Source organism: Leptodactylus fuscus, chromosome 1 (genome assembly GCF_031893055.1).
Source record: "Leptodactylus fuscus isolate aLepFus1 chromosome 1, aLepFus1.hap2, whole genome shotgun sequence".
Taxonomy (NCBI): domain Eukaryota; kingdom Metazoa; phylum Chordata; class Amphibia; order Anura; family Leptodactylidae; genus Leptodactylus; species Leptodactylus fuscus.
In genome coordinates, this window is record NC_134265.1 from 201,847,103 (window position 1) to 201,870,734 (window position 23,632).

Below are 23,632 nucleotides of genomic sequence, written 5' to 3' on the forward strand. Positions count from 1 at the left end.
ATCGGGGGGTGCTGGTATCCCTACCATGTAGCCAGGGGTCTGATTAGTCACCCCTGGCAGTCCTGAGTCCCACTTACCTTTCTTATCCTGTGCGGGATCTCCTGAAGCTGAGTGTCCCGTCTGTCTGCACGAGCCGAGCCTCACTTCCTGTTTACAGAGTGATAACGTGCAGGCTCTTACTGAAGCCTGTGACTCACTCTGTAAACAGGATCAGTGATGCAAGCTTCACTCATGCAAGTGTCCCATAGGGACACATGAAAAAGTTAAAAAAAAAAAAAGTGGAAAAAAAAAAAAGTGTTTTGAAACAATTAATAAAGTTATCAAGCCCCAAAAACCCTTTTTTTCTATAGAAAATGAATTATATAAAAAAAAACCTAAAAATTAGTAAAAACAATACATATTTGGTATCGCCGTGTCCGTAACAATCTGTACAATAAAACTGAAACAATATTTAATGTACACGGTGAATGACGGAAAAAAAAACCCGGAAAAAACCCGCCGGAAGTAGTGATTTTTCGCCATCTCACCTTACAGAATGTGCTATAAAAAGTGATCAAAAAGTCAAATGCACCTCACAACAGTACCAATAAAAAGCACACATTGTCCCGCAAAAAATAAGCCCCCAACCAACACTGTCAACCAAAAAATAAAAATGTTACGCCTCTCAGAAGATGACGATGCAAAAAACATTGATTTATGTCTCCAAATGTGTTTTTGTTCTGCAGAATTAGTTACGCATAAAAAAATAATATAAATGAGGTATCGCCGTAACCGTACCGACCCACAGAATAAAGATAATATGTTACTTATACTGTACGCTGCATGGCGAAAAATTTACAAGGTAAAACGCAATACCGGAATTGATTTTTTTTATTTAAATCCAGCAAAAAAAGAGTTAATAAAATGTATTCAGTAAGTTGTAGGCACCCAAAAATGGTGTAATTACAAAATACATCTCATCCCGCAAACAACAAGCCCTTATATGGCCGCGTCACCAGAAAAATAAAGAAAATATAGCATCTAGTAATGCAAGAACAAAAGCCCGCAAAAATCGCCAAATTATTAGAACTCAACTGGCGGCGTCAGGAAGGGAATATATAAGCTGTGCGAGCGAATATCAGGGGACACCCCAGATTTAGAGCTTACGAGGGAAAATATACCAGAAGTGACCCCAAAGTGACCCCCAGAGTGACTCCCCCAATTATAGGAGCTACTGGGACATAGTAGGAAATTCGGTGTTTGCAATGTCCTCCGCACAGCTTATATATTCACTCTTCGCCATCCGCTGTGCAGTCACGTCTGGGATACTAATACTCACTACACCCCCTGATAAATTCTTTGAGGGGTGCAGTTTTCAAACTGGGATCACACCTTTGGGGAATCCACTTTTCTGGTACCTTACAGGCTCTACAAACATGACATGGCGTCCAGATACCAAACATCTGAATCTGCGCTCCAAAAGCCGCATCGCGCTCCTTCCCTTCTGCGCCCTGCTGTGCGCCCAAACTACAGTTTATGGCACATATATGACACATGTATGATACTGGTGTACCCCGGATAATGCACGTAATGCCATATGTGGGTATAAATTGATATTAGGGCACAGCCAGACACAGAAGGGAAGAAGGGTTATTGGGTTTTTGTAGCACAGACTTAGACGGTTTTTTTTTTTTTTTTTTGGATGCCGTGACACTTTTGCAGAGACCCTAAAATTGCCCTTACAGAATGGGGTCACTTCTTGGGGAATTCCAGTTCACTGGCACCTCCAGGGCTCTGCAAAAACATCATGGCACCCAGAAAGTCCCTCTAAATCTGTACCCCAAAAGCTAAAAAGCGCAGTGCTCCTTCCCTTCTGAGCCCTGCTATGTGCCCAAGCAGCAGTTTATACCTACATATATAATTTTTTGCCCCTCAGGATGGCCCACTTAATAGTTTTAGGAGTGCAGGTCTCTGACAACACGAAGTGGGTGCAACGTATTGGGCACCGAAATGGCAGATTTCTTTAAAAATTAAAATTTTCATTTTGTACATTAATTTTTGGGAAGCATTTTTAGGCTCAAAATGATAATACCCCTTTATTCATTCCTTGACAGGTGTAGTTTCTAAAATGGGGTCACTTTTGAGGGGTTTCCATTGTATTGGTACTTTAGGGGCTCTGCAAATGCGACATGGCACCAGAAAACTGCCCTCAAAAGCCAAATAGCCCTCTTTCCATTCTGAGCCCCGCCATGTTCCCATACAGCAGATTATGGCCACATATGGGGTATTGCCGTGTTCAGGAGACATTGTGTGACAAACTGGGGGGCTTTTAATTCTCTAACTACTTGTAAAAATTAAAAATATGGCGCTAAATGGACGATTTATTGGAAAAAAGTAATTTTTCATTTTCACATCTCAATGGTAAAAAAAAATCTGTGAAACACCTGTAGGGTCCAAGTGCTCACTAAACCCCTTGATAAATTCCTTGAGGGGTATAGTTTCCAAAATGGGGTCACATTTGGGGGTTTCCACTGTTTTGGCACCTTGGGAGCTCTGCAAACGGGACATGGTGCCTGAAAAGTATTCTAGCAAAATCTGGCCTACGAAATCCAATTAGCGCTCCATCCGCTCTGAGAGCGACCGTGTGCCCGTACATTAGGGTACCAGCACATATTGGGTATTGTCGTGTTCGGGAGAAATTTTGTAACAAAATGTGGGGTGCAATTTTTCCTTTAACCCCTTGTGAAGATGAAAAATTTGGGGCTACAGTGACATTTTATTATAAAAAAAAGTAATTTTTCATTTTCACATCTCAATGGTAAAAAAATCTGTGAAACACCTGTAGGGTCCAAGGGCTCACTATACCCCTTGATAAATTCCTTGAGGGGTCTAGTTTCCAAAATGGGGTGACATTTTGGGGGTTTCCACTGTTTTGGCACCTTGGGGGCTTTGCAAACGGGACATGGCGCCTGAAAAGTATTGTAGCAAAATCTGGCCTACAAAATCCAATTAGCGCTCCATCCGTTCTGAGAGCGATCGTGTGCCCGTACATTAGGGTACCAGCACATATGGGGTATTATCGTGTTCGGGAGAAATTGTGTAACAAAATGTGGGGTGCAGTTTCTCCTTTAACCCTTAGTAAATGTGTAAATTCTAGGGCTAAATGAATATATTAGTGACAGAAATTGAAAAATGTAAATTTGACCTCCATTTTGTTGTAATTGTTGTGAAATGCTGAAAGGGTTAAGAAACTTTCTAACTGCTGTTTTGGATTCTTTCAAGAGTGCAGTTTTTAGAATGGAGTGATTTTCGGGGGGTTTTATTAGAGAGGCCTTTCAAGTACCCTTCAGAACTGAACTGGTCCCTTGAAAAATGTGTTTTGGAAATTTTCTTGAAAATTTGGAAAATTACTGCTTGACTTGTAAGCCTTATAATATCTGAAAAAAATGAAAGGGTGATTAAAATTTGATTGCTACATAAATCAGAGACATGGTTAATTATATTTATGAAAAAATTTGGGTAGTATGGATTTCTATTTGAAAGGCTTGCAATTTCAAAGTTTGAAAACTGCATTTTTTTCAAAATTTTCACCAAATTTCCTATTTTTTCATAATGAAAGACAAAACATATTGACAAAAATTTACTACTGACATGAAGTACAATGTGTTACGAAAAAACAATCTCAGAATCACTTGTGTAAGTTAAAGCGTCTCAAAGTTATTGCCATTTAAAGTGACACATGTCAGTTTTGAAAAAAGAGGCCTGGTCCTCAAGTCACTTTTGAGCTGTGTCTCTATAGGGTTAAAGGATTAGTAACACACTTTCAGTATTTCTTTTCAGTTTGGATCTCGATGCCTGGATAAATGAGCCTCCATCAGATAGTGAATCGGAAGATGAAAAGCCTAAAGCTATCTTTCATGATGAAAAACAGACTCATGGGAAGTCATCCCGTCCAGAGATAGATGAGGAAGAGTTGGCAAGGGTTAGTAAAATGGAAAAGAGGCACTGTTCGCAAAAACTGCTCAACATATAATCCTATGAGTATGTTATGCCCAATGACTTAAATATAGAAGTATTAAAAAAAAAAAAAAATTTAAAATCTTTGTATTGGTGGTGATATAAATTGATTTGCCTTTAAGTAATAAATGTACTTAGCAGTTTTTGTTCTATAGAGACGTGCTGCACGGAAAGAAGAACAAGCCAATAACCCATTCTACATTAAAAGTTCTCCTTCACCACAGAAGGTATTCTCATATTTATTGATGAAAAGATGCAAGTTATTTTTACTATTTCTTTAAATATTGTGTGGATTTCTATCAGATTCTGCTTATAGATTCATACAGATTGGAAGACTTTTCATATCCATGATAAATTATTAGTTTGTAGCTGTTTGCATAGTTCTGATAGAGAGAGGGACACATTGAGGCTAAATTATTAATAAATAAATTAGATCAGACATTAAAGGGGATTTGACATTATATGAAGTGATGTTTTATCACCCTAATAGTGTGTGTGTGGACATGGGTTGCCCCTGTAGAACAACTAGGAAAATTTCATTTTCTCCAGCGAAGCAATGCCATGTCTGTCCATCGGCTGACTCTAATATTTCCGTTAAGCCCAATTTACTTAAATTGATATATATATATATATATATATATATATATATATATATATATATATATATATATATATATTTATTTTTATAGATTTTTGCATATTTCCAGTATTTGCTTTTGTGTGTGGTGCTACATCTCCTACAATTTTATATACTATATGCTGTGCCAGATTTTTGAGATCCTCTTTTCTTCCTACAGCTTTATCAGGATTCACCTGGCGTTGACCATATACCTGTTGTGCAAATTGATCTTTCTGTTCCCCTCAAAGTTCCAGGTATGAAACACATATTATGAAAATAAGAGGAAAGTGTATTTCTGCATTTATAATAAAGGTTTGGAATTTAGGGAAAAGATAATCTTTAATAGCCTCTAACTGGCCTAGCTTAACATGGTTATGACTAGGTCAAGACTCGCTTTATTAATGGCTATTTTAAATGCAGCAGTTTTAGACATGCACTGGTACATCATAATTCCAAATTCGAGGGCTTCTCAGCAACATCTTTTAGACCAAATTCCCATGCAGACAATGGGTTTAAAAATCTAAAAAGATGCAAGATGTATTGGATCTACAAGCGGAACACACTCACCCCAGGGGGTCTGAATAAAGCCCTTGAAACCGTATAATCTAATAATTTCCTATAGAGCCATGAATGTGTGCTTTTTAGTTGGTCTGTTACTCTTTGGAGTTCTAGATCAGCTCTATCCACCTATGTATTGACCACACTAGAATGTATCTTGCTATATATCATTTGTATATGTGTATATATGTATATGTGTATATATGTATATATATGTATATATATATATCTATATCCCTTTTCTTCTTTGATGTGCTTTATGCTTATACAATATGATTTCTCCACTCTATATTTATTCATTTTATAATATATTTATTCATTCATTATTCATTATTGTAGCATTGTAATCATCCCCTATATAGATTACTTTTCATTGCCTTACTCTCCAGTTTATTCACCCATTATATTGGTATATATGGCAGAAACTGTTTTTATTTTTCATTAATCTAAATAGCTATATTTATTTATATATATAAATATATATGTATATATATATGTCTTGCTATTTTGTTTGGTACCGTACGGTTTTACTTATCCAATCAATTATTTATTTCTGTTATGTTATGTTAGAACTGCCTTTTTTTTCCAGTGATGTATTTATCTGTAGGTATTTTATTTTTTAACAAACATAACTGGGAATAATATCCCCTATTATTTTTACATATAAATTGAGGTTAATCCCTTTTTTATAGTTTGTTGGACCTTACCGCTAGTTTGCATCAATGAAGAACTATTACATTTATTATAAAAATTTCTATCTATCTATCTATCTATCTATCTATCTATCTATCTATCTATTTTCTATAGAAGATGGAGAGAGTTTAACTACCTTTTTGACAGTTTTTATTTCCAAACTACCGGCTGCTATTTATAAGATACTCTCTTATAAAATGTAGTTAATTCATGTGCCTACAAACCGATCAACACATCAAGCAACATCTGTGTTCTTCTAATTCAGAAGACCCTCATTGTTCCCCCTGTTGCCGGTACTCACTAATGCACAACTCCTACTGAGCATGCTCATTTTCTATATCCAGTGCCTGCATGGCGCGGCTACAGCATTTTTTGTGATGTTTATTATGTGCAAACGTGTACAATTGCTTTATTAGGGTTACCCAATTCTGACCAGTACGTGAAGCTGGAGGAGGAACGAAGGACCAAACAGCGCCAGGAGAAGGATAAGAGGAGGAAGAAAGAAAAGGACAAGAAAAGTGGAAAGACTCGGCGACACAAATCTGTTCACACTGAAAGTGATGAGGACATTGCCCCAGCTCATCATGTAGACATCATTACTGAGGAGATGCCAGAGGTTAGTTTATTAACTGATATATCTTATTGGCAATATAAAGAACATGCATAGAACAACATGGTTGGTGTTCCTGTGCAGTCTGTTAGAAGTTATACATATTATTTAACATGGATTTCTCTAGTGCACAATGTTGGGTATTTAATTATAGCGGTCGCTGAGGTGACAGTGAAGAGCCAGCAGCAGTGCCCACACTTATATGGAGAGCATTTAACCTTTCTTAAGCCTTGGTTAAAGATGACAATGGTTCCATTTTCCTGTCAACACTTGGGTGCCACCATTTTAGGGTGGATCCTGACCCTGAGAGGCGATCTGTTTTGACATTCAGGAGACTATTGAAAGCTCCTGAGCTTGTTTTCTGCATACTTCTATTACAGGATGTGCTAGGCAGCCTAACACTATTTTTTTTATTATATGACCTGTATTTTGCACTATTTAGCAATTTTCCCCTTTGCTGACTCTATCAGTAGTTTGCATTTTTTTTTATTTTTTTTAGCCAGTAGGTAGAGACATGATGCCATACACTGCTCGGAATAAGTACAGGAAACCAACCCAGCACCATGCCAGACCTTCATAGGAAAATACTGGTGCTTTGGCTGATATGTACTTTGGCTGTGATATTAATCCCCAACATCACTTTGAATCTGTGTTTCTGCTACTGTGTATCTCTCACTTTGCTTACTCCTCTTCCTCCACGTATAGGCAAGTTTACTCTGAGACATGCAACTTACAGTCCACCTCAATATAGCAGCAGTTTTCAGCATGCAAGTCAGATTAACGGAGGGAAAGTGGAGCCTGATGTATGCAGAAAGCAGCTTTTTACTCTGATATATTGCCAAGTTTTTTCATTCACCTGTGCTGTTCATGATATATGCAGAGTTTGTTTAAAGTTAGTAACCATTTAAAGACTTCTTAAAGGAGGAGACAGGCTCTTCTGTTCAATTTTGGCAGTCACTTTCCACATTCTCCCCAGCCCCATGTCACAAAAGTGACTTGGAGTTTATAACCACAGGGAACCACTGAAAAATATTTCTGTTTCCAGTGAATCCTATGAAGCAACTAAGTTTACATGTTGTTCTTCTCACCCATTCTGTAAGTGACATGTTTCTGCTATCTTATGGGTTCCTCTGTTCACACCGTAACTTTTGACATGCAATATATGGTGGTGTGTTTCTTTTCTTAATCATTCTTAATTATATTTGTTTCAGAATGCCCTTCCTAGTGATGATGATGACAAAGACCCAAATGATCCCTACAGAGCACTGGATATAGATTTAGACAAGTATGTTTTTATGTATATTTTTTAGGTTACAGCTTTGTTCTGATTTTTACCATGATCCACGTGAATCCCATGTCGTGCATTTCAGGGAGCCTATTATTGAGATCATTGAATTTTATACTAGCTTGCTATAATAATAGTTCTGTTTACTACAGTTTTACAGTTACGGTCTATGTCTTTCAGGCCTTTGGCTGATACAGAGAAACTTCCAGTTCAAAGGCACCGTAATATAGACAGTCTAAAATCTCCAGAAAATGATGCTTCCACAATAGATCAAAAAATTAAGTCCAGCAAGAAGGAGAAGAAACAACCTGAGTCTGAGAGGGTGAAGAAGAAGGAAAAGAAGGTGGCTTTCCCTTTTCTCCCCTGTACTTTTTATTTCTGGATTCCATGAAACGTTACTTACATGTTTTGTGCTCCTAGACAACTTGCAGCAGTCATTGCCTGATCTCTTACATGATACTTTTGACATATAGTATTCCAGGCTATGCAATTAGTAATCTGAAGCTAAAAGTGTATCTGAGTAAGTCCAGAGTGGCCATTGTTACAACACTATAAGACAGTCTTATAGGTTAGCAAGGTAACTCCTATCCTCACTTACTGCTGGACCCCCCCCCCCCCCCCTCCCCCTGCTGATCAAGATAATGGAGATCCCTTACTACTTTGTGGGATTGTTGAAGAAAAGTAGCATTGGGCCTGAGTGACTGACTCTTCATTCAAAGAAGGGTGCAGAGGACACAACTCCTGTGATCGGTGGGAAACCTATGAATAGGTGATACTTTAAATTGTCAGCTTGGTTACAGCTTCTTTAAGTGATTAACCCCTTAACGACAAAGAACTGTGCAGCCAAAATAACATGTCATCTGTATTCTATGTTTTGGTACGATTCGGAGGATACCAAATTTATATGGTTTTATTTATATTTCAACTCCTTAACAAAAATCCCAAACTGTGCAAATAATTTTTTTTTCTATAAAGTCACCATATTATGACACCCGTAACTTTTTTATAGATCCATGTATGGGGGTGCATAAGCGTCTTTTTTTGCGGGATCAGGTGTACTTTTTAGTTATACGATTTTGGAGAATTGCTATTGTTTTGAGCCCTTTTTATTCAAATTTTTATCAGAGGCAAAATGGTGGAAAAAAAACGGTGGTTTTGCACTTTTGATTTCCCCCCCCCCCCCCCCCCCCCGCTACGGCATTTACTGAATGGGCAAAATATTTTTCTTCATTTGTAGACCAGTCATTCTCGTACACAAGGATATATAATGTGTATGTGTTTCACGGTATTCCCGCCAATGGCACTTTTTGACTTCCTGACCAAGCTCAATTTTTCAAAACTGACGTGTCACTTTGTGGCAATAACTTTGGAATGCTTTAACTTACCAAAGTGATTTTGAGATTGTTTTTTCGTAACACATTGTACTTCATGTTAGTAGTAAATTTTGGTTGATATGTTTTGTGTTTAATTATGAAAAAATAGGAAATTTGGTGGAAATTTTGAAAAATATGCATTTTATAAAGTTTACAATGATGTGCATTACATACAGATAGTCAGACCGCCAAAATTATATCATAAATGTCATGTCCCAGATCTCTCCTTTATGTCGGCATCAAAATTTAGTCGCCCTTTTATTTTTTACGGACATTAAAAGGTTTACAAATGAAACAACAATATTCAAAATTTTCAAGAAATTTCCAAAACCCATTTTTTAAGGGACTTATCCAGTTATGAAGGGGTTTTGAAAGACCCTTGTATTAAAATCCCCCATAAATCACCCCATTTTCAAAACTGCACCCCTTAAATAAGCCAAAACAACATATACCAAGTATTTTAACCCTATAAATGCTTAACAGGAATTAAGACAAAATGGAGGTGAAATTTTCAAATTTGATTTTATTTTACTAATATTTTTGTTTAGCCCTAGAATTTGCACATTCACAAGGGGTTAAAGGAGAAAACACATCCCACAATTTATGTAAGTTCTCCGGACTACCATAGTACCCCACTTGTGGGTGTAAACTAATATATGGACGCACAGTGAGACGCAGAAGGGAAGGCGCGCCAAGGAGCTTTTAGAGGGCAGATCTGGCTGTGATCAGTTTCAGGAACCATGTCACATTTACAAAGCCCTTGAGGAGTGAAAACAGTGGAAACCTCTAGAAAGTGACCCTGTTTTGAAAACCGCACCCCCTCAAAGAATTTATCAAGTGAGCATTAGTAACCCCGAAGTGAATGTGTAAGCTGTGCGGAGTAAATTGGGTACACCAAATCCCATTCTATTTTCCCACTAGCTCCTATGACACGGATGGGGAAGAGGAGCATTCTGGGTGATCAGCGCTGGTGTATTCTCTCTCGTAAGCTCTAAATATGGGGTGTCCCCTGAAAACGCTCGCTCAGCTTATACATTTCCTTCTAGTCGCAGCCACTTATGTCCTAATGATTTGGCGACTTCACATTGTCTTCACATTGTACAAGGTAGATTTTTATTTATTTTCTGGCAATGTGGCCATAGGAGGGCTTGGTGTTTGTGGTATTAGATGTACTTCTAGAGTAGCCTGCAATAGAACATATTGAATGACGGGCCTGGAAGCCTTCACAAGCCTCCCGGCTGTTATGAAAATGGGACGCCGGCCCCGGAGCTTGCTCCGCATGTCAGTGGTCCCTTGGGGAATGGTGGCACCAACGCACCACCGATAAAATTACCTGCTTGCAATCAGTACGGGCATTAGCACCAGGTGTCTGCTGTATAAAATAGCAGACACCCGGCAGCTATGGCGCCTGCCCGTCTCCCAAGTGGCCACCATCTTTAAACACCTGACATCTGCCATACTAGTACAGCAGATTTCACTTTACTGGCAATTCATTGGCTCTGCAAAAGTGTCATGACGTCTAAAAACCAAGAACTCCTTCTTTTCTGTGCCTGGCTGTGCCCAAATAGCAGTTTATACCTACAGATGGCATTATGTAAGTTATCCGGGGTACAGCAGTGTCATGAATGTGGTCACAAACTCCTGTTTGGCCCACAGGAGGGTGCAGATGTGAAAGAGAGCTCTGTGCATTTGGAGCACAGATTTAGATTCTTGTTTTTTGAAGGCCATGTTATATTTGCAGAGACCCTGAAATTGCTCCTACAAAAAGGGGTCACTTCTTGGGGAATTCCAGTTTACTGGCACCTCCAGGCCTCTGAAAAAACATGGTGTCCGGACAGTCCCATTAAATCTATACTTCAACAGCTAAAAAGTGCAGTGCTGATTCTATAAAAATTTCAAATTTCACTTTGTACATTCATTTTTGGGAAGCACTCTTCCCCTAATACCCCTTGATACATTTCTTGATGGGTGTAATTTTCAAAATGGGGTCACTTTTGAGGGGTTTCCATTGTACTCTAGGGGCTCAGCAAATGCGACATGGCACCTGAAAACTGTTCCAGCCACATCTGCCCTCCAAAAGCCAAATAGCCCTCTTTCCATTCTGAGCCCCACCATTTGGGTGGTATGACTATCTGTCTGATTAAGCATATAATTTCCCATTTTGAAAATGGCGAATTATTATTATTATTATTATTATTTATTTATTTTTTTTTTATGCAAAAGTATTGATCAATACTTACAAATAACTTGAAGTACAATGTGTCACGAAAAAACAATCTCAAAATCACTTTTGTAAGTTAAACATCTCAGTTATTGCCATATAAAGTGTCACTTTTGGGTGGATCATTATGGGTTAAATAATTTTTATGTTGTAATCCAACATGGCAGGTTCATGTTTTCCTTACACATTTTAGATCATGTTCAATAATTGGGACACCTGATGTGCTCTCTGTATCCTTATTCCATGTCATTTATTTTGTATTCCACAGCACACAAAGCATTTCTTATTATACGTTATGTTTTTTTTTGTGACAGAAAAGCAAAGAGAAAGAAGATAAGACGAAACGCAAGAAATCAACAACTAGGGAAGTAGTAGGGGAGAAAGCTGAGGCGAAGGATGAGGAGCCACAGGAGAAGACTCCAGCAGATGTGAGTACAATGTGATTATCCATATACAGTTCTGTTACCAAATAGTTTGGCCTGTTGTCAAGTGATCTCTTTACTCCAATCAAACTATTGCCTGAAAGAACAGTTACAACCACTATTTTTATACCTCTTAGGGTGGGTTCACACCTGCGCCTGGTCTCCGGTTTAGCCAATCTGGCCGGTTTCAGTCTTCTGCCCTGTGAAACTGGACAAGAGACGGAAACCCGACAGTCAGCTTTCAAACCCTTTCACTTGAATGGGTTTGCAGAGGTGACCACCTGTGTGCATCTTCTGCCTGTCCGCTGGGAAAGCGTTTTTCTTAGTTGGACATGCAGGACATTGTGTCCAGTTAACAAAAACAAAAAAACAAACAAACAAAAAAAAAAACTTTTTCCCCGCGGACAGGCAGAAGACTCACATAGATGGTCACCTCTGCAAACCCATTCAAGTGAATGGGTTTGAAAGCTGACCAGCGGGTTTCTGTCTCCTGTCCAGTTTCACGGGGCAGAAGATGGAAATCTGCTAGATTGGCTAAACCGGAGACTGGGTGCGGATGTGAACCTGCCCTTTCCCATTGAAACCTTAGAGCAGTGGTTCTCAACCTTTCTAATGCCGTGACCCCACAATACAGTTCCTCATGTTGTGGTGACCCCATTCATTTTGGAACACGCGTCCATAATGGCGTGCGTTCCAGCTGAATAGCGCTGCTGCAGACAGTAGCGCGGCTTCTCAGTGGCTAAAGCCATCAGAAATATGTATTTTCTGATGGCTTTAGGCATACCTCGCAACTTTTGAAGATTAGAAAGAGGGAGAAAATATGCGGCGTGCGCAGCGTGCCACGGCAAATTTAGCCCCACCCACTTTTATGTTGACTCCGCTCATTCTCATTCATTTTTCATGTGCTCCCACACAGGATAATCCGCCTACAGTCACCCGTACATTATATGTCCCTCCGCCATCTCTCCCCCAGTTTCATATAACCCCTTCATCTGCCCCCAGTTTCATGTCCCCCCCTCCACCTCTGGCCCCAGTTTCATGTCCCCCCATCTCTGCCCCCAGTTTCATGTCCCCCCATCTCTGCCTCATACAGAAGCCGCAGCGTTAAAGCAGGAGCTGGCTGTGTCAGCTCCTGCTTTAATCGCTTGTGTGTTCAACTCATCGGCGTCCTCCGGGCGCTGATCATTTGAAACCGGGACATACCTCCCACCGACCGGGACGGTTGGGAGGTATGTGGCGACCCTTGTGTTTTGGTCGTTCGACCCCAGCCAGGGTCGCGACCCACAGGTTAAGAACCGCTGCCTTAGATTTGTCGACCTAATATAGAAGAGCCGAGGTGAGCATTTATTTAGTGCAGAGTGACTCAACACCAGCAGGGGATGCTTGTTTTACATTGTCTTCCAAGGTGCCTTTATATAGATTAACCTAAAGTTCACCCACTGAGTGAGCATTGAAACTAAGTGTCCTAAAGTTTACCCTACACATTCCTCTATTATCATGGCATCATCAGGGGTGTAAAAGCTGTCTGGGCATATCTCAACCCTCACATTTTACATAGCAACTAGCAGCATTACATTCTGTAGGCTAAGACGGCCATGGTGCAGATCTAGATAGCCCAGACCCCCTTACTAGGGAGTGCCAGTCAGGAGTTTGCACATCAGCCCATCACACGCATGTGTGTTGTATGTGTATTACACATTAGTATCCTGTTGTCAAGGAAACCTTCACAGCGACTCCACAGGCTCAGATGAATGAATGAGACACAGGGCAAACTGATGCCACTATCCAGGAGATCCTTACAGTCATGGTACAGTGCATCACGCCAACACTGATATCCTGCACTGCAACTCCACAGTGTTACCATCCAAACATATATAATTTAGTCAGTGAGGTCTCCATCAGCGTCTCAATTGGCTTTTACACTCCTAATCAAAATAGCAGAAACACATAGGATGAAGTTTAGTACAGGTTCTTGAGTGAGGGCCAGGGGGATTAGCAGGGAGTATGTAGAGGCATCTGGATAGCAATAAGAAATGGGCACCCCCTGCTGGTGTGTGGTCACTATGCAATGAGTACACTGAGCTCACTCAGTTGGCACTCATAGCTCTATTGACTATATGTTTTAGTCGATAACAGAATAAATATTGGATGAATAAAGATTATTGGTTTTATCCTTTCTTTCAGGTAATGGTTTGATTAGTATAGTTAGTAACGGATACCATTATGTTTGCTTCTTTTGAATACCTGTACACCAGGCTTTTTCTTATATTTATATCTTCATTCATTCATTCATTCAATCAATCATTCCTCTTATAGATTTTTCCTGTTTCAACCTTTCTTTCAGGACATGGATTTCTGGCTTGCTAGCTCTCAAGTGCCACCACAGGAACAGGTTTGTGAACAGCGAAGGCAGTGATGTTTTTGATAGACCTCTAATGTTGTGTTCACATATGTATGTCCTTAACCCCTTCCGGCCATAGGGAATGTCTATTGTATTCTTATTATTGCTTGTTGTTCAAATTTTTATGAGGCAATAGCAAAAAACAAACAAACTGAGGATCTGCTATCCCCCCCCCCCTCCTAATTACGGCATTTCCCGTACGGTAAGAATATTTTAAAAATAATCAGTTTCAGGCACAGGTATGCCTAATGTGTATGTGTGGTTAATATTACTTTTGAACTGTTACATGTGTTCTAGGTAGGAGGGTATTTGAATTTTTTTTTTTTTTTTTATATACTGTAATCATTAGACCCTCTTATCATTTTCAATGCTAATCCATTGCAGAATACCAGTATTTCTATCATAGGCTGCAATTTATTTACTGCTTTACAACTGTATCTTCTCTGGGGTTATTTGCGGTGATTGGTGACTGAATATAGAGTATAGTGGCACTATACTCTATTGAAGCCGAGGGCTTCAAGACCCATACAGCAACCGCTGCCCAATCTTGTAAAATGGTTAAGGTTAGTAGCAACCATTCACAATTCATGGTGCAGTGTCAGTGGGTCTTAAACTTAATGGCACTCTCTCTCAACACTGTGTAGCAGTGGCACCATGCCCTCTCTCTCCTTTATGCTCTAGTGGAGTGGCTGCATTTGTGGGAGTAAGCAGGGATGACACCTGATGTCTGGTCATGTAGGTTAGCCAACCCACAACATAGTAGCAACTGGGAGCTGGCACTCAGAAGGTAGACTCGAGAGGCAGGAGGCGTGACTCTGGAGCAGGTTAGCACATTTTGCCCAGCTGTGGCGGGAGGTAGCGGGGCATTTTTCCAAGACGGTTGGGAGGCTATTCTGTTTCCATGACGTAACCTGATGCTGACTGTTTTTGAAATACAGTCTGTCTATGGTGTTGATTTCATATTCTTCATGCTGCTGCTTGCACATAGTTTTTCAGTTTATCACATGGCCAGTAATGAGGGAAAGCTCACATTTCAGCATCTTTAGCTGTCCCTATACTTGCCTGCACAGAGTGAACATCTTGATCCTTAGTCATTTTATTTCTGACTTGGGCTCTTATTATACTTGCATTTTGGTTTCTATTTAATACTTAAATCAGATTGCATTGCTGGATCTATCGCCTATCAGATACAATCACAATGAGGTTCTTTTGTAATTACTTTTGATTACACCGGAATCCTAGTATTGCATTTACTTTTTTTTTCTCCCACCTGTCCATTTGTATTGATGGCTGTGTGTACATGATTTAAGAAAATTGGGAATATAAATTGAAATGGCCAAATTATTCTCTCCATATGACCAGAAACTTCTCTCGCTGCTCTTCCTCTGTGTGGTATGAGGGCAATATGGCCGAGTTCACACAGGGTTTTTTGGTTCCTAAATTGAGGCGGAGGCAGCCTCAATTTCCGGACCAAAAAACGAGTAGCTGCAACTTGATGCCGAAGCAGTGCACCAGCATCCAGTAGCGCACTCCGCTCCGGATTTGGCCCAATGAATGGACAAACGGCTCCCGGAAAAAAGAACTGACCAAAATCCTGACCAAAATACCCCCTGTGAACTCAGCCTGAGGTGTATTAGTGTTTACTACAGTTACACCCAATTATTTTGTTTTTAAGAAAGTAAGACATAAATGTTTAACCAGGGTACCATCTTTCCCTTCATGTGACATTGATATAATTTATACACCATGCTATGTATTATATTTCCAGAACATAAGGTGAGTTTATTTTTTAACAGAGCCCATCCACCCAGAGCCCACCAGAAGTAATTACAGCCGAGACAGAGTCAGAAGAGCAGACAAAACCAGAAGTACAAGAGGAAAGAAATGAGGAAGAATCAGAGAAGGTCATTGTCACACTGTATTCTCTGTTGCACAACGCCTTTCTGGACTTCGCGTTAAAGGGAATCTGTCAGCAGGTTTTAGGACGCTAAGCTACCAGCGTACCCTTATGGGTCTCTACTGGTGGTATAGTTTTCCAAACCTGCCTTTGTAATCCTGTCCACCCTGGGGGGTTTTATGTTCATTTTTATTTTTCTTAAAACCCTCCATTAATTACCGAGGGATGTGTTTCTTGCACATGCACCTTTTTGTATTGAAGATTGAAGATACTGCTTGACTGCACTATCCTGGCTTCATAGGAGGAACTTTAAGGATTAGGCCCCATGTTGCGCAAATGCAGCTTTTTTTGTTGCAGATTTTGCTGCGGCTTTTGGAGCAGAAGGAAGAAGTAGTATAAGGGCTTCCTACATATGTCCCGTTCCTTTGGTAGCCATTCTTGGCTTTGGGTTAAAAAAAAAAAAAATGCAGCAAAATCTGCAACAAAAAAAGCTGTTTTTCCGCATCGTGGGACCTCAGCCTAAAAGTGCTCTCTGTAGTTGAACAACACCTGGGTGAACAGGAGACATGGACATGTATGGTGAAAATTGTAATTAAAAATATCAAAATGTTGATGGAAGTGATATATTTTTCTTACCTAGCAGAAATCTCATCGACACAAGAAAAAACACAAGAAGGAGAAGGAGGAATCCAAGGAGGAAAAGAAATCTCGAAAGAAAAAACATCACCATCACCACCATCACAGTGAATCTCATGTCGATAATCATTCTGAATCTGTTCATAATGGAACATTAGATGAGGAAGAGGCTCTACCAGTAAGAAAAATTGGATAATATACAATAGGATTATTCAAAGTTGTTAAGTGGAGTCTTGTCACCAGGAAATTCAATATACCAGCATTGTAGGGGACGTTATGCAGAGCACAATCTTTAACTTTAGACAGTTGAATAGATTCATCATTTCTGATTCAAACCTGGGTGTGGACACTTTGCATACTTGTATAAACTTTTTTTCAATTAAGTAATGCATTTATTGAATTAACCTAAGGTAGGAATATGCTCAGCATAGAGTTGAGAGCTTCTGCCTAAAGAGCTTCTTTTTTTTTTTTTTTTTTTTTTAATAAAATAAATGTAACTTTTTCGTGGATTTTAATTTTAATCTATTGACCACCTTAATCTTGTGCTCTTCGCCTTTTGTCCTTCAAGTTTGCCTTCCTGATGGCCATTACTTTCATTCTTCAAACTGATTGGCCTGTCCTTCTTTTCTTCTTCACAAGGACAAGGTTTTCCTTTGTCTGCCACCTTATTTTTATTTATTTATTTAACCTATTGTAGTTTCTTCCTTCCACATTGAGGACATTGTCTTAGTCTTTCTTCTCAGACCCCAGGTATCCGGTGAGCGCTCTCTTCATTGCCTGGATGTGGTATGAGCGATCTGGGTCTGTTTTTTAATGACCCCTTCCGCTGTCCATATACCTTGCTTGTTCTCCCTGTGAGCCTTCACAAGGGACTAGTTGCTTCTAGGTCTTCCTATCTCTAGACGGATTTGGTCTGCATTCAGGGGGGAAGCTACTCTATGCAACTGCTCATTCTATGAGAGCTGTCAGAACCTCCTGTGCTCTTCAGGGCTTCCACCACCCAGGTCTTCAAGGCTGCCACCTGAGCCTCTGTCCATACGTTCACCAAGTTCTATGTCCTTTGCCCCTGCCAGCTTGTGTCATAACGTTATGCAAGCAGCAAAGTGTGATAGTTTGCTCACATGGCCATGTAATTCCCACCCTTTGGGCCTGCTTTTAGACATCCCATGGTGCTGTATCCCTCAATGAAATTAGCAAGAAAAATTTTTGTGCTCACTGTAAAAACCTTCTCGTTGTATTCATTGGAGGGATACAGATCCCACAATTGTTTGTTGTTTGTCCTGCCCTGGGCTCTTTTGGTTTGTTTTCAGGTTCAGGACATAGTGGTGATGTTAGTTCTGTGTTCTTTTTCTTTGTGTCTCTCTCCTACTACTGCGGTACAAACTGGCTAGCATAGTGTCTGCGGAGGTTGTATAGCCTGGAGGCGAAGCCAACAACTTTTGCTATTCCTAGTGTCAGCCTCCTAGTGTCCAGGTCTATACCGATGTTGCTGCCCCCCCCCTTCAATGAATACAATGAGAAAACAGGGAGTACAAAAATGTTTTCTCTATAGATTTCGCAAGGGAAGAAAAACCGAGAAAAACGTAGGAAAAGATGCAATGATAAACAATGCAGGAAAAAAGTGATGTCTTTTCGTTGTGGTTCACTATGTGGGGCCTTAGACTAAGGACGACTTAATAGAATTTAATTACTCGCCCAACGCATATAATATTGCTGTGACATCTTCGGAGGATAAGTTTAGCTAACAGGATTGCCATCTTGGTCAAAATATGAGAAATTTCCAATAATTTCTCCTTCTCCAACACAGTGGAGCCAGCTCAGCCTCATCCCCCCATCTCCTTCTGTCTCTATCCCCCTTCCCTCATAGATTGTAAGCCCTCACGGGCAGGGCCCTCTGCCCCACTGTGCCAGTCGATCATTGTTAGTATTATATCTACCTGTATATTTTGTGTATTGTATGTAACCCCCAAATGTAAAACAGCATGGAATTAATGGTGCTATATAAATAAACAACAATAATAATAATTATGGGATAGATAACTCATTTTATAGAGCCTTCCACCTGGCTGCGAATTAAACCATTTATGTGTAGATCCACATGAAACGCTCACCCAGACTTTTCTCTTCTGAACTGCTTTCCTAGAGTGAAATAAGTGCTTTGTTGTAACTCTAGTGGCATACAACATGCCACCCCCGCAGTCATAGTGCCTTATAGAGTTTCCTAAGGACAGACTCCATTTAAAGTGTAAGTTTTGATAAAATGTTGCAATGCTACACTTTTGTAATGTATTTTAAATATTCTCCTTCTGTTTTATAGCCAATGTCCAGTTATAAACTTTTGGCTGAAAACAAATATATCAAGATGGTAAGTAAATTGGTGATATATTTGTATTAAGTAAAAAATGTACTGAGCTGAAAAGATGCAAATCTGTATCTGTGTTTGACATTCTAGTACAATATAACAGTACTGTAGTATAACTGTCATTTCAATGTGAAGCTTATCTGCTTTATTGGGCAGTTCACCCCATCTATTATAAAATAAACACTGAACTTGTGGCTGTTGATACAGATTTTGCTTAAAGGGTTTGTCCGGGGCTTACATTTACTTTGATTCATATGCACCTTTAAATCTTCTGATCTCATAGGTAATTTAATCTGTGCTACGGGGACTGGCTTTACTATAGTCAGCCAGCTCTCATAGCACAGATAAATTAACCACTGAGATCAGAAGACCAGGAAGAGGCAAGGGCTAGTTTCAAAAGTTGGAACTAAGCTGAAACGGCTGAATGCATTTGAATGAAATTTGGCACATAGATTGTAACCTTGATTAAAACATAGGCTACTTTTTATCCCGATACATGACATAGCTTCACCACTGCGATGAACAAATTTAGCTTCGTACTAGGCTCAAGGACCCTTGATGATGTCATCACAGATCCTTGAGCCGGCTACGATAGGATAACTCTATTGTGTGGGTGGGGCTATATCGGATTGAACAGGGCAGTGTCGAAGCTGCAGAGAATGGCGTCTATTGGAAGGTGAGGAGCAAAGAGAACATGCAGGCTGTGTGTGGGCAATTGGGGTATATGGGGGGCTACTTTGTAGCTCGGTACATGACCTGTCTTCACGAATGCTATGAAAGAATTTATGGTTCAGGGGAGACTAAAGGTCCTTGAGCCATCTACGATAGGATGATGCTATTGTGTGGGCGGAGCTAGATCGGTTTGAACAAGGACAGTGTGGAAGCGGCTGAGAATGGCGTCTAATGGAGGGTGAGGAGACAAAAGAACATGCAGGCTGTGTGTGGGCAAGAGGGGTATATGTGGTGTACAGTTTGGGTGAGTGAGAGGGGGGAATGTGGGGTTCAGGCTTCAGCCGTTTGTAACACAGAAGCTGCTCAGACACTGATATAAAAAAAAAACCCTTTCAGCCAAATAACCAGATGTAGCAGAGCTTATGCAGATACGTAGCATGCCTGGGTATGCTGTCCATATGCAGGGATTTAGATAAGAGCTTGGTATGCTGTGCATATGCACAGATGCAGCAGAGTAGGAACAGGGGGATCATGGACAGCAGAAATTCGCCAAATATAAGCAGATCATCGACACCAACAACACACAGACGAAGTCGCGGGCAGAAGCTAGTACTATATATACCGTATGCTAAGGTCCGTTGGTGTAGCTGAACAACTGAGATGTGGATCACTACAACAGCTGTTAAACACAGAGCCCGGTGGATCCCATTGACTGTAATGGGGTCTGACGGGTGCCTGGTGTTTCAAAACTGAAAGTCCCTTCAGGACTTTTTTCTTTGACAGTTTTCCTAGCTTTATGCCCCATGCACATGACTGTGTGCTATTTGTTTTTTGGGGGTGTTTTTTTTTTTTTTTTTTTTTCCAGATAGCATACTGACCCATTCATTTCTATTGGCTCATACACACAACTTGATTTTCATGCATCTATGTGCGGGCCAACAGTCCATGCTGCAAAAGTCAGGACAGATCCTGTCCTATTCTATGACATGCGTTTGCCAACCATGCCATTCAATCACAGTTGTGTGCATGAACTCTTAGCCATATTTCTTGCTGCATAGATATTTTCATTGAGATCTGATGGTTATATTAAATATTCATTGTCTGGGTTATGCTGTTGTCTTTCTAGGGGAAGGAGATTCATTGGGGTGTAACTTTGTTTTTTTTCTTCTTCTTCAATAGTCACTCATATTGTATCTCTCTTTATAAACGAATTGTGTATTTTTATACGTTCTGTTTTGCAATAAAGATGTTATCTAACATGAGCATTAATTGTTAGAAATAAATCATAGGGAAAAATCTGAGCAATAAAAAATATGCAGAAAAAACTTGATCTCTAGACAAATTGACAAACACCTGTTGTTCATATACTGTATGCATAAACTGTTGTAAATATTTAACTTGTTATATTTAGTAATTGCACTTTTTTAACAGATGTATGACATTCAAGGAGATTTGCAGAAAGAAAGTCAGGTCACAGTCTCCATCATCTTAGAAAACCAGAGTCAAAGCTTCCTTAAAAATATGGAGCTTAATGTTTTAGACTCCTTAAATACCAAAATGCAAAGGCCTGAAGGATCATCAGTACACGATGGAATCCCTATACCATTTCAGTTGCCTCCAGGTGAGTCTGCAGTCTGACAATGAGTTCACCAGAACCCAGAATATCAACCATGCCGTGTGGATAGAGAATTCAGAGACGTCTGATTCACACTGTATTTTCCCCTTGTCAATCGTGCCTCCACTGCTTATATATTGCTGTTTTTGTCAATATGCAAAAAAGCTATGAGGACCAACAAAGGTGTTGCCGCTTACCTCTTTGGAGCAGAAGCAATACCCTTGTTGCTCCAAGGGACTCATTTGCATGTGATATCTTGGCAACAGATGCACTGATTCAAAAGGGGAAAAGACAGATTAGGGTCACCTGAATCAATCTGTCACCAGAACCCAGCTTATCAACCAAGCAGACTTCCATTATGGATGTAATCTATTATGGCCACCAGGATCCCTGCTTTCCAAAAGCTACAACTTTTGAAGTTGTTGGGTTTTTTTTTGCATTAATGGCACATTTTTAGATATATTAAACCGTTCTTAATGTTTTTTGGGTTGATGGAAATGGGAAGAAAAAACACTATTCTGCATCTTTTATGCAGATACAGGAAGTATAGTTGGAATAAGATGGCAGATCTAAAGGCCATCATTTGCTTCCTGACTGACTTGTCAACCCATTGACACCCTGCAATTGCACTGCGGGCAGTCAATGTTGTAACAGAGGGATCGCTCTCCCTTTGTATAAGTACCTAGATATCACCAACTTTGAGCATGGCATCTGGTGGGTAAAAGGTTGCCGTTATCTTTTATCCTGTCATCTGCAATGAGATTGTCCGCTCCATGGAAATGCTGTACATTTTATATCTGGTCATGCAATCTGCATGATTGCTGTAAAGTAAATGTCATGTTGTGGGAAGTTGTTAAAGATCACTTGTCATTTCAAAGGTGTGTGTGTGTGTGCGCGTGCGTGTTTTTGTTTTCTTTTTTTGTTATTGAATAGTTCAGATCAATATATTAGAAGTCTATGAAGGTGGAGTGAGAAGCAAACACAAGCTGCTACAGGAAATAGATTTCTAGCACACCTACAGTTTTTCAGTAGGTTTTAGCAGGACTGAGCAGTATAGATGTGATGTAGATATCTGTTGAGGATTATGTCCTTAGCTATATTCACCCAATTGCGGAGATAGATTTATAGACTTCAGTCTATTAAAGATTCTATAACAGTCAAAGATTTGCCTTGTTCTGCTTTTTTATGGTCTCTCTTGAACAATCCATCAAAAATTGGACATGTGAATAGACACTTTAGCATCAATGGGAGGAGAATTTTGCAGATTAGTGTATAACTGATTTATTATGAGGGGCATGCTTCTTCATAAACCAGGCGCTCTATCCGCCTGGCCATGCAATGGCGCTCTGAAATCTAATACCAGCTAGTGACTGGCAGAGTTCAGGCTTAACTTTTGGCAGTGAACTGTAAATGACAATCTAGTGCAAACTAGAAAAAGTTGCACATTTTTGAGTAAAATCTTATTTGCGTGTTTCCAGAAAAAAAAAAAGTGACAAGATAATTGACTGATCTGGCAGTGAATTGAGCAGTTTAGCAGGCAGGAGAGAAACTTTTTCTCTGATAAGATACTACAACTTTTCTTTTTTTCTCCTGAACTATTCATTTACAAAACAAATTTAAAATGTTATTTTTTAAAGAGTTCCTTTCACCATCTCCACCAATTCAAGTTCTTAGCATCTCTTAATAGGCTCTGATTCTAGCACAGCTGGATTTTTCTCTCTAGGCTCCCACTGTGCCCGATAAACTAGTGATGGAGTAAAGAGATGGCCTTGATGGAGGTGGGTGAAAGGTCCTCTTTAAGGATCTAATCCTGTAAACACCCATTGTTTTTAGTTATTCTAAAGGTAGAGTTCTCTAGTAGCATTTAAATACTGTGATTGTTGGGAAAAGTGGTGGTTGCAGTCATCAGGCTCCAAAGCGAGAGCCCTGGTACTTTTTTCATAGTTTAGAGGGGTCCATGTGTTTTGTGAAAATTCTCCATTGAAAACATGGAAAGGGACTTTGTGTCCAGTTTTTTGGTAGAAAAGACAGAAATTGACAGACAAGATTTCTTGTTTTTTAGGTGTTTCCAATGAAGCTAAGTTTGTGTTCACTGTCCAAAGTATTGTCATGCCCCAGAAGCTAAAAGGAACATTGGCATTCATAGTAAAGGTAAGTTCTATGTGATTTGACAGTAACTGACTAGGTAGCTTTAGCCTGGTCACTCTGCTTGCTAAATCTTTACTCCAGGACATGTTTGACCACCTCCATACCTGCTGGCCAAATCTGACTT

At 39.8% G+C, this 23,632-nt stretch overlaps 1 protein-coding gene across 2 annotated transcripts in view; it reads left to right on the top strand.

The window, feature by feature from the left end:
- Positions 1-23,632, top strand: part of AP3D1 (adaptor related protein complex 3 subunit delta 1) — a 68,440-nt gene that overhangs the window by 38,969 nt on the left and 5,839 nt on the right. Inside the window, exons 17-29 of one of the 2 annotated variants that reach the window (XM_075281996.1) lie at positions 3,820-3,961; positions 4,152-4,223; positions 4,794-4,869; positions 6,283-6,482; positions 7,688-7,761; positions 7,942-8,104; positions 11,670-11,783; positions 14,122-14,169; positions 15,975-16,082; positions 16,716-16,889; positions 19,029-19,076; positions 21,177-21,366; positions 23,423-23,511. In XM_075281996.1, the coding sequence (XP_075138097.1) occupies positions 3,820-3,961; positions 4,152-4,223; positions 4,794-4,869; positions 6,283-6,482; positions 7,688-7,761; positions 7,942-8,104; positions 11,670-11,783; positions 14,122-14,169; positions 15,975-16,082; positions 16,716-16,889; positions 19,029-19,076; positions 21,177-21,366; positions 23,423-23,511 (1,498 nt within the window). The remainder of the gene's footprint in view (positions 1-3,819; positions 3,962-4,151; positions 4,224-4,793; positions 4,870-6,282; positions 6,483-7,687; positions 7,762-7,941; positions 8,105-11,669; positions 11,784-14,121; positions 14,170-15,974; positions 16,083-16,715; positions 16,890-19,028; positions 19,077-21,176; positions 21,367-23,422; positions 23,512-23,632) is intronic. The other variant, XM_075282005.1, reaches the window with a different exon arrangement.